The sequence below is a fragment of the Phalaenopsis equestris genome, unplaced genomic scaffold (genome assembly GCF_001263595.1).
Source record: "Phalaenopsis equestris unplaced genomic scaffold, ASM126359v1 Scaffold000002, whole genome shotgun sequence".
Classification (NCBI taxonomy): domain Eukaryota; kingdom Viridiplantae; phylum Streptophyta; class Magnoliopsida; order Asparagales; family Orchidaceae; genus Phalaenopsis; species Phalaenopsis equestris.
Genome location: NW_018164444.1, coordinates 13,067,207 through 13,080,787, shown reverse-complemented (window position 1 = coordinate 13,080,787; position 13,581 = coordinate 13,067,207). Strand labels below are relative to the sequence as shown.

Here is a 13,581-nt window from a genome sequence, read left to right as displayed (position 1 = left end):
TGAAAATAGTCAAGAATTCAATGGTTTCTATGTAAATCCCTGCTAGGAAGGAGGATGTACATGCATTTCATGGAAATCTTATGTTTTTACACTTTCATTAAACATGCTAATGAGTAAATTGTATTCAAGCATATGGATATAAAAATGGGTATTTCACCTCAAGATAAATTAATGCTAGATGCATTTTTTGATGTAATTTTGAGAATAAAAATGTTAAATTCCTAAATATAAATATTTAGGTATTAAAAATATAAATGCCTGCCCATCCACTCCAAAAGAGAAAGAACTGGCCCAACAAGTCCGATTAACTCAAAGTGCGTTCTAACAATGTTCCATAGGAAGGAAATAAAAAGCCGGAACAGCGAAAAAGAATCACTTTTACCAAAGTGATCCAAATACTTGAACAGAATTTATATCTCTTATTAAATGATTTCAAGCAAATATAAACATTAAAGGTAATCACCTTTTTCTTTTATTTGTCTTCCATTGCTTCAGGACATACTGTATGACTTCTTTTAGAGAAGCTTTGCGCCCTTCTTTAAAGCTCCAGAGTTCAGAGACGACATATCTGCCACTTGGATTATACTCGTTCATCTCCAGCAAAGCGGTGGTGACTGCTGCGTATACTTCATCGCCCATTTCTGCCTTCAATGCAGTTAGTTTATCGTCATCTTCCTTTATTATCTCCTGCAAAATAACAATAATTATTAAATCTTCATTTGGTGCCTTCAAATTGGTAAATATGTAAATAGACTGAAACAAAATTTTCATGCTTTATTTTGGGTTTAAGTTCATCCAGCACCATGGTGTCATTTCTCTCTTATTTTTATGGATTAACCACGGTTCATCATGATCTCATCATTGGTGATGTATGCATCGTAATATTTGATACGATCCAAGTGCAGCGAAGCACTGGTGACTCACGTAAATATACATTTCGTATTAATAGCATACAAAATGGAGTTCTGTGTATCGATGCTCCACAAACAGAGAGCTGAATTTCAATATGAAAAAAAATTCTAATTTACTATTGTTTATACTAGCATGAATGGTTCAAGTTTTTGAAGTTAAGAAAAGTTTCTATCTTAAATTCTTTTTTTAAAACAAACTTATCCTGATAAGCAACAAGAAATTTTTAAGAGATTCATGTGATGAGAGATTTCGCCCTTGAATTGGTCTAGTGGTCCATAAAATTGAAAAAATGATCCCAGTCCAGTGTCAATTAGGTGCCCACTCTTCGGTGCATAGGTGCCACTATTGTGATGCCTACTTTCCAGCCGCTCAATCTTGTGCACGATTCTACAGTGCTTCGGGCGACTAGGAGCCTAGTCCTATCACCTAAGCACTGGTATGTCGGTGCCCACTTTCCAAGCTCCTGATGCCCGCTTTCCAACCGCTTTGTCAGGGTGACAAAATTTGCTGGAAGAACGTGCCCAGTCTTGGCGCCTAGATACTAGTCCAATAACTTTGCTCCTATTTTACGATATTTTGATTTCCGATCAACCTCATTCCCAAAGTCCCGCAACAGACACTAAAAACTTCCAAAAAAATATAACATAAACATATAAAAAAAATGAAAACAAAACAACAAATAAGCACATTTCATATGCATGTCAAAATCCATCAAACTTAAAGATTACTTGCTCTCAAGTACTTCTAAAAACCTAAAATTAATTTATTAGCAATGCATATAGTGTTGGGCAATGGTTAACGAACAAGTGCAAATTGAACGTTAAGAATATGCAAATATTAGCAAACATATATTTCCTTCAAATTCAACCTTTATAGCCAACCACTAAAGTCCTGAATTCTTCATAAGCCATCTAAATCTATATATTCATTCTAAGACATATTTAAAACTTAACTAATATAAAAATATATAGAAATCATAAAAGTTCAGTCATCTATTTAATCAATTTAGTTTGATCCAACTTTCATTTTTTAAATACAAAATTTGACTTAGGTTGAAGTTTTTAACGAATCTTTGATCTATAGAAAAATTAAACTATTTTTTTTTTTAATTATAGCTTCTCCTCATGCTTCTCCCCAAAGGTTCCGTCAACATATATTTTTTTCTTTTCGAATTGAACCTTTTTTTGGATTTGATTTTTTCTTCATTTTGATTTTTTTTTTTTGGGTTGATTTCCCTTTTTTTGGTCATAATTGAGGATTACTATATCTGGATTAGCTCATAAGAAAATTTGAATCCCTATTCTCCTTCGCAAATTAAATTTTCATTACAACCCTTTCCTAATTCAATACTTTGTGAATTATAAAATAATAATTTGCAACCCTATTCTGTTATGCTTAAATAGAGACAGTTTTTAATATCGTATATCTACTTATAAGTAGTTAACCTACAGATAAATGACCTAGAATTGATTATATAGATTGAGAATAACATTGGTCAAATATCATTATTTAGATGCTAACTCATTCAATTTAATTGTCCTAGATATATATGTTACCTATTTATATATTCTCAAAATTTCAAATTGCGTTTACCTTTAACAAATACCCTCACTATTCAATAAAGAATTCAAGATTTTATGTTTCACTTCTCCCTCACTTTCCACTCTCCCCTACCATCAAGAAGATGCCTGATTATCTCATCCAACTCAAAATCAGAAGGGGCATAAAATGCGAGAAATAAACCACTTTTCCTCATCCAATTTGGTAGATTGAAAAGGGCGTTAGTTTTCTCCGAAGAGAAATCAACCACTTTTCCTCTAGTAAAGACTTTGTCTCCCTTGGTCTCTTTCAAGTTTGTCAAAAATTTCCAAACCACGAGAATCACCGCAACACCGATCTCATAGCAAAATATCTCTCAATCCCTCATGTCAATCACTCCTTGAACCCGACCCCTGGGCTGAAAAAAATCGTCCGGTATGAACTTCTTTTATACCAGAAAATCGTTATAGTGCCCTTCAGCTTTGGCGCTAACGAATTTTCTATTATCAAATAATGTGTTCTACTTTCCCCCTTCCGTTTTTGGTGCCATGAACATGGAGGAGGAAGATAAAAAACAACTAAATAAGGATTGAAAGTGAAAAGCACGAAGTAAGGCTAAGAAATCCTTGAGGAAAATGATTAGATCTCTCACAACCCAACCCAAGGAGGAAATACCAACGAGCTAAAGAAACTACGGAATGAAAGAACTCAAAAGAAGAAATTCACCCAAGGATCCAAGAACTAGCCTCCTTTCTTCCTCTTCAAAAATAGAGGCCTTTTCAGTTTATTAGAGCTCAAGAGATTGTGAGAACTGAAGAACATGCGCACGTACAAGAAGACCAAAGAAAAGCCAAAGAAGGAATGATACAAAACAGGTAAAAATTGTGTTTTAGGTAAAAAGCTCGACACTTAGGCTCTGGTCCGGATTTGAATTCTGAGTTGACTGGCGCTTAGCTGCTAGCCAGGAAGATAGCGCAAAAGCAATACCTGCTAGCGCCAAAGCGCTCCAGCATGCAGAAGTGGTGCTCAAAGGTGGGTCTAAGCGCCCAACCCAGAATTTTTCCAGTTCCTGCAATCAAATTCGTAATTAAATGACAAAACAAACCACAATCAAGCCAGCTAAACACAAACATAAACAAAAGAAAACTCAATCAATCACACTGATACACATGGGTTAACTCCTAAGAAGCGCTTGATTTAATGTCCTTGGTCAGACAATGCCAGTTCTATCAATCAGGATGACCCAATATCAAAGTCTCTCTATGGTCAATTCTATCTCCCTCAAAGTATAACTTAAGTCTCTGACCATTCACCTTAAAACCGTTCCACTATTCTTATCCTCAATATTAACAACTCTGAGAGAGTAAACCTTTACTATTGTAAATGGACCCAACCACCTAGATTTAAGATTTTTGGAAAATAATTTCAATAAGAAATTATACAATAAAACATGTTGTCCATGCTCAAATTTTTTTCCTAAGGAGCTTCTAATAGTGTATCTCTTCAACTTACTTTATATAGCTTGACATTTTAATAGGCATCTTCCCTAATTACTTCCAACTCATTTAACTGTCGTAAACATTTTTGTGTCGAATCTATTAAATTACAATTGAATTACTTCACAGAAAAAAACTTTGTGTTTTAGTTTCAGAAGTAAATGATATGTCTTTCCAAATATATGCCTATAAAGGGAATTTTTATAGGAGTCTTACAAACTGTCTTATAAGCCTAAAGTACACAATCTAATCACAAAGACAAATTCTTCCAATTAGGGTTAACAATTTTTTCAAGGATTCTTTTTATTTCCTTATTTGACACTTCTGCTAATCCATTATAGTAAGTAGTGTAAACCTTATATTTAATTCCATATTTTTCTACTAAAGTCTCAAATTTTCTTTTCCTAAAGTAGCTCCCCCATCACTTATAATCACCCTATGCATTCCAAATCTACAGAAAATATTCTTTAAGCATCACAAGTTGAAAGAGTTGTAACTTCTATCCATTTTGAGATATAATCCACTGCCATAAGAATGAAAAGGTTTCCTAGTGAAGGTACAAAATGTCCTATCAAATCTAAACATCAAACATAAAAAGTTCTACTTCTACGTTGTAATTTAATAGTATTTCATCTATTTTTAAAATATTTCCTACTCTCCAACATCTATCACATGATTTGATATAATCATTCACATTCCTAAATAGAGTTGGTCAATAAAATTCAAATTGAAGAATCTTAGCTATTGCCTTATATCCTTCAAAATATCCTCCATATTCAGAATCATGACATCTCTTAATTACATCTTACATCTTGCGATTTGATCCTTTAAAGGTTTTATTCTAAAGGGATACATCTTGCGATTTGATCCTTTAAACTCTTATATAGATATGGGTCATCCTAATAATATAATAATAAAATCTAACATCATATAGCAATTTCTTCTTTTGATGGTATGACAAATCATATAATAAAATATCACTAATGATAAAGTTCACTATGCCTACATATAAAGACATTCTCATCAGAAACAATAAGGAGCTGCTCATTTGCAAAATTCTCATTAATTTCAGCATGAGAATCAACAGAAATCCCCTGAATGATCCTAGATAAGTGGCTAGCTATTTGATTCCCGGTATCTTTCTTATCCACAACTTTGATATTGAACTCTTATAACAAAAGGACCCAACGAATCAAATGAGGCATTGCGTCCTTTTTAGTTAGAAGATATTGAATCGCAGTATGGTCAGTGAAAACAGTGCACTTGGTACCAATTAGATAAGACCTAAATTTATCGAACGTGTATACTATTGTCAGAAGATCAATTTCAGTGGCGGTGTAATTCACTTAAGCATCACTAAGGGTCTTACTGATATAACATATAACAGAAAAAACCTTCTCTCATTTGCCATAACACCGCCCTTGCTGCATAATCACTAACATCACATATAAAATTAAAAGGACTCTCCCAATAAGGCGCAACTATAATGGGCGTTGTGACTAACTTAACTTTTAAAGGCTCAAAGTCTGTGATATTTTTTATCAAAATAAAGTGGACATCCTTTTCTAATAAATGACAAAGGGGCTTGGTGATTTTGGAAGTCTCGAATGTATCGTCCATAGAAACCAACATGACTTGGAAAGAGCGGAACTCCCCTCATAGAAGTGAGTGGGGGAAAGTTTCTCTATTACCTGATTTTTTGTCATATCTACTTTCATTCCCCTATTAGAAAATTTGTGCCCCAAAACTATTCCCCCAATCACCATAAACTGAAACTTTTCACAATTCAAAAGTAAACATCTCCTCTCACATTTCTGCAACAACCTAGCAAGGTTTTTTAAGCACGAGTTAAAAGATGTACCAAAAACAGAAAGTGGACAACATGCAATGAAGAAAAGTGGCAGGCACATTGCAGAGTTCAAATGACATCCTCCTAAATGTGAAAGTACTATAAAGGCTCGTAAAAGTAGTCTTATCCTGATCCTCTGGAGCTATGAGAATCTGATAGCACCCTGAGTATCCGTCTAAGCAAACGAATAGGTTGCTAGCTAGTTTATCCAACATTAGTTTAGAAAAGGAAGGGGGAAATAATATTTCTTAGTGGATGTGTTTAATTTTCTATAGTCAATACAAATACGTCATCCAGTCACATGTCTCATAGGTATCAACTTGTTTTGCCCATTCTTCACAGTGGTCACCCCTCATTGAGTACACAAAGGATTAGACTAGCCCAGACAATATCTGAGATATGGTAGAAAATGTATGCATGGAATCACTTCACTATCTCCTTCATGTCTCATAGATAATGCATGCATCTAACCACTGCATCTAACCAATAGAGGTGGATTTGGTATTTCAATTTATATTTGTGAAGAAGGAAATTGCAATAATAACACTTTATTTATTAATTAAGTTTATATAAAAAAAGGTCTGTAGTTTGGAAGCTTCAAGTACCGCCTGCGGGAAGCTAATCCTATGCTTTACTCCTCATTTAGTTTGAACCGAACTCAAGCATCAAAGGGACCAAGAGTGAGAGCGAGAGAGCCTGAGTGAAGGGCAGCTTCTAAAGGTGAACCGTGCGGCCTGAACACGAGATTCCCTCATTTGTTTGTGATGGCGAGAGAGGGAGGGAAGATGAGAACGAGCAAATGAAAGTGAAGAAGTGTACGGGTGACCTAATTCAAAGAATAAAGAAGTGGGGAACCGTGTAGTTTTTCCCATTTGTGCAGAACTTACGTGCTTGAGAGAAGCGCAAGTGAGCTCTGTGAGCTCCCAGTGCAGGGAGCATCTTAAGTAGGAGCCTTTTTCCACGCATTAAAATACTTGATCGAGCCCCTGAGATTTCCGAGAGCAGGGAGTGGCTCCGCAGTGAGGGAAAATGAGATTTTAAATCTTTCGGTAAAAGTTTGAAACTAAAAATTTAAGATTTTGTATTTTATGATCTCTACAAATTTAGGAAGAAATTTCAAAAACCCTAACAATTTAAAATGGCCTAATTTTTTGTTAAAATTGTTTTAGAGTAATTGAGAAGAAAGCTAAATCAGTGAAAGAAGTGGGAAATTTCCGGTACGATATCCATGTGCAATATTAAATACTTAAATTTTTATAATATCTATGTACTTTAAGTGAAAATTAAATTATATTCTCAAACCAAACACAATTAGTATGTTGGGGAAATTTCTCGATCAAAAGCACTTGATTAATAAGGTTTTAATAATTTAATAAATTTCAATGAACTAAATGATGTTAATTTATAAATTATTAAATTATTAAATAATTTAATAATTTCTATGTTTAGCCAATTTGATAGGTTTAATGTTATAAGAAAAACCTAATAACAAAAAAATGACAAAATAATATGTTGACCTCATTTTTAGGTGAGGCCTTTACTTCTTTGTTTGATCCTCTTAGAGGATTAGTACCGGACCCACACCATTTAGAAAATTCGAGCCACCTCGTCACTCTGAGTCTCGCATGGGCGGTCCCGAATTCTCGACATGTTACTGAGTTGGTTAGAACCGATATATGAAACTCGAGTTGAGTTCCTACATAAATAAGAGCAGCCCCTGGAGAACCTCTTGCGACCCAAACACTCACTAACACCGCATTTTGTACACTTATCGCACCTCGCACGATTTAGACTTAAATTGACTCGCACATCGGCGAACCTAGATGACAAAACAGATCGCATCGACGGGTCCGGTACGTCGACTTTAGCAGGAAAGGACACCTATATTGCAATGGTTCCGCACGCGAACAATTAGCACGACTATTGATGCACATTTTTTTAAAATTAGCGATGCACGGGCCCAGATTCAACTCGGATTTGATTCGGGCTGGACTCGGGCTGAACACGGGCTAATCACCCCAGCTAACATATTTTCACAATTCAAATTTCAAATTTCAAATTGACCATTTAATCTCACATTAATTGAGTTAAATTGAAATTTAATATTTGCCTAATGAGGATTCCCCGCATGGAAGGTGTTTAATTTGGCGCCTAATGCTTGTAACGGATATTGACATCTATACCAATTCGTTCGATCTCGCTCCTTCGATGAATTCAGCTTCCCCACTCGTCTTCTTCCTATTCGACCTCCCCTGCTCCCTTCTCCTCTCGCGCCCGCTCCTCCTCTGCTCGCCTCCCAGCTACAATTCGGCGCTTGCTCCTCCCCTCACTCAACCGAAGACCCCATTCGCATGCTACTCCCTCTCGCACTCGACCGAAGGCCTCACCCGCTCCCTCTTGCGATCAGAGCTTCTTCCCCCACTCGCCTGCTACCCTCTCTCGCGCGACAGAAATTCTCCGCTTCTCTTCGTTCGTGCGACCAAAAGTCCTCTGTCATCTCCTTCCTCGCCCGACAGATTCGGCCTCCGCTCTTCTTTGCGAACTGAAGCTTTCGTCTCCCTTCATTCATGAATCGAAGCCGACAACCTCTCTACGCGAAAGCTCCCACCGAGGCCCTCGCCTTCCTCTCACGCGCTACTCAGCTCGATTCGACCTCCATCTTCCTCGCACAGGAGAAGCGACCGACTCCCTTCCTCACTCGACTGAAGTTGTTCGCCTCCCCCCGAAACCCTCACTAGCTCAGCACGCCAACTTCGCCTCTTCCTCTCGCAAAAGAAACCCCTCTCGACACCTGCACCCCTTTTGTTACTGTGTGGTCTTATTCATCCTTCCTCAGATTGATTCATCGGTACAGGTTCAATCTTCTCGCTTTAAACTTTGTTTTCTTTCATATGGATACCTTAATTGAAACTTTTTCATCTGTTGGAAGTTGAAAGGAAATCATGATTTAAGCTTAGATAGTTATTCTGATGACAATGATATAGTCTGCAAGTCTTTAAGTAATAGCAGTGGCAAGCACACTTCTTGGAAATGTGCCCTTCCTAGCTCCTATCATAAGTAAAGAATGTTATTTGTTAGAGACTGCAGGCTAGGCTTGCTGTTCATCCTTGAACTGCTTCTGTTCTAGTAAATAATCATAAAGAATTCCGAGGAAGGCTCTCAAAGGGTAGAGTTTCCATCATGCTTGTGGAAAACACACTCCTCCAGTTCTTGGAGTTAATTTGAATTCAACAAGAAGGCTGAAATTCCTGCACTCATATGCTTACAATTCAGTTGATTTTCTTTAGTCAAGGAAGGAAAAATTACACACATACCACATGACTCTCATGGATTTACATTTCTAACACCTCAAGTTTTAATTCCTCTACATATACATCTTTGCACACTTGCGCTAGAAGCCGTATCGATGTTGTTTTTCACATGCTACCAAAGATTTTGGGTGAAGTAGATGTAAAATTGAAACTTAGGTGTTAAACATGTAAACACAATAGGGGTTGCGGGGAATGCATGTGAGGCCTCATTGGATTCTTTATGGCGGATTGTTTGATATCCTTCTTTTTGAGAGGATTTAAATACTGTTTTGAAATCAAATGGGGAGTTTTAAATTGTCATTTTGGGACTATGTAGGAGATGTTTTCTTTGTTGTCCTGAGGCCAATAAGAGTTGTTTAGTGGCTTTAGAATTGTTGGAAAGTACTTGAAAATTGCTTGGATTGCTGTGGTAAGCTTAAAAGACGTTCTATATATATATGTGCTCTTTGAGGTTTCCAATCACTGTAGAGTGTTGTGGAAGGCTCATAGCTGTTGTCCGAAGCCATAGGAAGCCGTAAAGTTGCTGTCCAAAGTTCCTAGCTATTGTTCGGGTACGTAGGAAGCCACACAGGTGCTGTTCACTATTGCCCGGGTTCGTAGGAAGCCACATAGGTGCTGTCCACTATGGTTTGGGTTCGTAGAAAGCCACCCAACTGTTGTCCACTATCAATTGGGTTCGTAGAAAGCCACATAGGTGCTATCCACTATGGTTTGGGTTTGTAGGAAGCCATATAGTTGTTGTCCACTATCGTTTGGGTTCGTAGGAAGCCACATAGGTGATGTTCACTATGGTTTGGGTTCTAGAAAGCCGCCCAAGTGCTGTCCACTATTGTTTGGGTTCGTAAGAAGCCGCATAGGTGTTGTCCACTATCGTTTGGGTTCGTAGGAAGCCACATAAGTGTTGTCCACTATGGTTTGGGTTCATAGTAAGCCACATAGGTGTTGTCCACTATCATTTGGGTTCGTACGAAGCCACATAGGTGATGTCCACTATTGTTTGGGTTCGTAGGAGCTGTCCACTATGGTTTGAGTTTGTAGGAAACCGCCCAAGTGCTGTCCATTATCGTTTGGGTTCGTAGGAAGCCGCATAGGTGTTGTCTACTATGGTTTGGGTTCGTCGAAAGCCACATAGGTGTTGTCCACTATCGTTTGGGTTCATCGGAAGCCACATAGGTGCTGTCAACTATCGTTTGGGTTCGTAGGAAGCCACATAGGTGTTGTCCATTGTTGTCTAGGTTCTTAGGAAGCCATACAAGTGTTATTCGAAATTCCTAACTGTTGTCCGGAGTTGTAGGATCACCGTACACACTTGCTAGTTGATGCTCAGAGCCATAGGAGGTCATAGGATCCCTGTATTAGCTTGCTAGTTGCAGTCTGGAGTTGTAGGAAACCGTGAGATCACAAGTTTGGACTTCCTAGCTATTATTACGATTTGTTTTGTTGCTTCCTGTTTTTTTTTTCTACAATTTATTTAAATTTACTACAAATTATATTATGTAATTATATTATGTTTTGTGAGCTAAACATGCAAACTAAACATGCAACAGGGATAGCAGCAGCAGATACGTCACGTACACAGATACATTTTATTTGTTGTTTTATCATTGAAATTTACTCTGGCTCTAACATATCATGCAGGCACTGATTGTAATTTTATTTTCAAAACAAAACGATTTAAGAAAAAACAACAAAAACATAACACGTACTTTTGAGCTTATGGAGTCCCTCAGAGGTGGTAACCCACGGTTGCTAACGAGATCTCTCCGGTTTAAATGATTTTCACAACTCGTTTGAGCTAAATAAGTTCAAAAGAAAATCGTGGTACCGAAACGAGGGAACCGTTGGATCATAACCGGTGTTGAGCTAATCAAATTTAACCCCTATAATGACAACAAAACCAAAACTTGAAACACACATGGTACAACCTTTTGAACCTTAGACTTTAGGACTACTACTTCGACGAGGTGTTTGGAGCAACTTCGTGGGCAGCGCAGCAAGGGGCTTGGAGCGGACCACAGGTGTAGGTGGTCATCATTCTACAACAGCAAAACAAGTCTACACCAGCTAAACTCTCTCTTTGGTCTAAATAACAACTCATACGACTTTGAGGTAGCTTGCCCAACGCAAAGTAAATCCTCATACCTTCTTTAGACTCCTGCACAACCATGTTGTGCAACATAAGTTCTAACTTGTCTTAGGTTCCGAGGTTGTACAGAACGGCGTAAAACCTCTTAGCTCTGCGGGTTATTTACATAACCAGTTATTATGCAAGTGTAAGTCTCAAACAATAAAATTAACTGGATTGAACACTCAAATAACATCCTTTCCAAAACACAACAACACATTAGGATAGTTTGGGAAGTCACTGAGGTTTCTCCTCAGGATCTGTGATGTCTTGTCCACTACCTTTTACTTTCTTTGGACTCTTGAAAATAACTATTCCTATTTGAGTCATTTTCACTTGCCTTTTCACATCCTACTGTGAAAACCTAAACCTCGAATTCTTGAAAACTAGTACATCTGATTAATATTGAGAATTTTCTCAAGTGACTAGTCATTTGGGATGTAATTAACTATAGGGGATTGTCTTTATAGGGAACTTGGAACCAAGGTAAATTAAACCCTATTTAAATCTTTCTATTAAATAGAAAAACTTGTCAGTCACACATAAAATGCTCGCAGACCAAATGAATGTCACAAATCTCTTAGTTTGCAGGATTGAGTTTATGGTCGGGATCTACACTTATCTCTCGGAATGTGAAGTATTCAAGATATCAGACACGATTATGCAAATTATTATATTAATGAGATCCATTCGGTTTCATTTTCTAAAAAATTAAAACACTATTTTCATAATCTAAACTATATACCTTATATCTTATATTTATTTAAATTATATTTTCAAAAATTAATTTTCAAAAATCCATTGAAAAGTTGACTAGCATAATAGAACCTGATCAAGTTTAATTTGTTACTATATTTACACCAAAGAAAAAGATTGAATAAGAAAAAGACGATAGAATCTATCACGCACATAGGTAAAAATATTTCTGTTTCTCAATGATTTTTTTATTTTTATAATCAATGTTTTCAATGCTTTTAGTATTTTTCTTTTAAAATGTAAATTTCATTATTTTCACAATTTTAATTGTTTAAAATAAGGTAAATCGAAAAATTAAATATGATATATGCATGTGGAGTCACCCCCTGGCTGGTGAAGCATCACCCGCGTGTACATAAAATGGAAATGATTGCCTATCCTTTTGGCGGGCTTTGCAAAAAGTTATGAAATGAGTACTTTACTACACATTTAGATGATGACTCCTATTGACAAACATTTTAAATTAAATAAATAAAAATAACAATAAAACTGATTTCTTTATTATCTTCTTTTACTTATTACCAACCTTTTACAACAAAATACATTAAAATATAAATTATTATAATTTAAAGACATTTTACCCACCTAGTCATTTAAATTGTACCTAAAATTGCTAAAATTTTTCAAGCAACCTCATGTAGAGTAAGTGAATCTCAAAGATTATATGTATAGATGTCTAGTAGCCCAAATAGGTAGGAACATCATTCCAATTTTTACTTTTCTTCCCGCTCTAAAATAATAAATCTGAACAAATGTTTATAAATTGAAGTTGCGAAATAGAATGAATTTTATGTTTTAGAGGAAATTCTTTAAGAAATGAAAATGTTTAGATATTACTTTCTCTGTCTAATCGTCTGTTGCTGTCTTAATATTTCAAGCTCCTGGGCCGAATAGTGAAACAAAGACTACGACTTAGATCGTGAGGTGGTTATCTCGTACCCTTTTCTAGCCCCTCCATGCTAACTTGCCATTCAAATTAGTCTTTAAATACTCATATTCAACTATTTCCTCAATGAGGGTGAGCGAGGGAGCTCAACTTTTAGTGTTGGGTCGTAGATGGGAGTGCATCGTGCAGTTTTGCTCTAAAGGAAGAGAAGCGAGGAACAGTGGTGCTAGATAAGGCTTGTAATGCTGCAGAGCTCAGAGAAGGTTGAAGTTTTGGTGAGGATGGTTAATAATGCAGTTCTAACAAATTAATGGTTGAGCAAAACTCATTGGAGATGAAATGTCTTGCCCCTAGGGCTGTGGAGCTATAGAAGACTACACTCAAGCTGCGGCCAAATGCAAAGTCCTTGAGATTTACCGCTGACTTGCTCAATGGGGGATGTGTATACCGATTTTTGAGTCTTTTGATGAAGCTATTGTTAAATTACAAATCTCGTGCTCTAGATTGGCTATTGGCCGAGTCTACTATCATGTAGTCTATCAAAGCTGGCGGGCTCGGAATGCGAAGAAACATAATCAGCCACATGGTAAGCCGGTGATTATGACAGCCTATTTTCTCTCAGCCCTTGCCCAGTTGAACTTCTTTCACATCATGGAGCAATGGGGTACCTTTTGGCCTGTTGGGTTGCTCCGCCCCCCACAACCCCG

General features: G+C 36.8%; 1 protein-coding gene across 3 annotated transcripts in view; it reads right to left on the bottom strand.

Moving 5' to 3' along the window:
* Nucleotides 1-287: 287 nt before the first annotated feature.
* Nucleotides 288-13,581, bottom strand: part of LOC110022735 (factor of DNA methylation 5-like) — a 27,554-nt gene continuing 14,260 nt past the window's right edge. For all 3 annotated transcript variants that reach the window (XM_020721812.1, XM_020721822.1, XM_020721830.1), the window contains exon 7: nucleotides 288-687. In XM_020721812.1, the coding sequence (XP_020577471.1) occupies nucleotides 460-687 (228 nt within the window). In that variant the 3' untranslated portion in view covers nucleotides 288-459. The remainder of the gene's footprint in view (nucleotides 688-13,581) is intronic.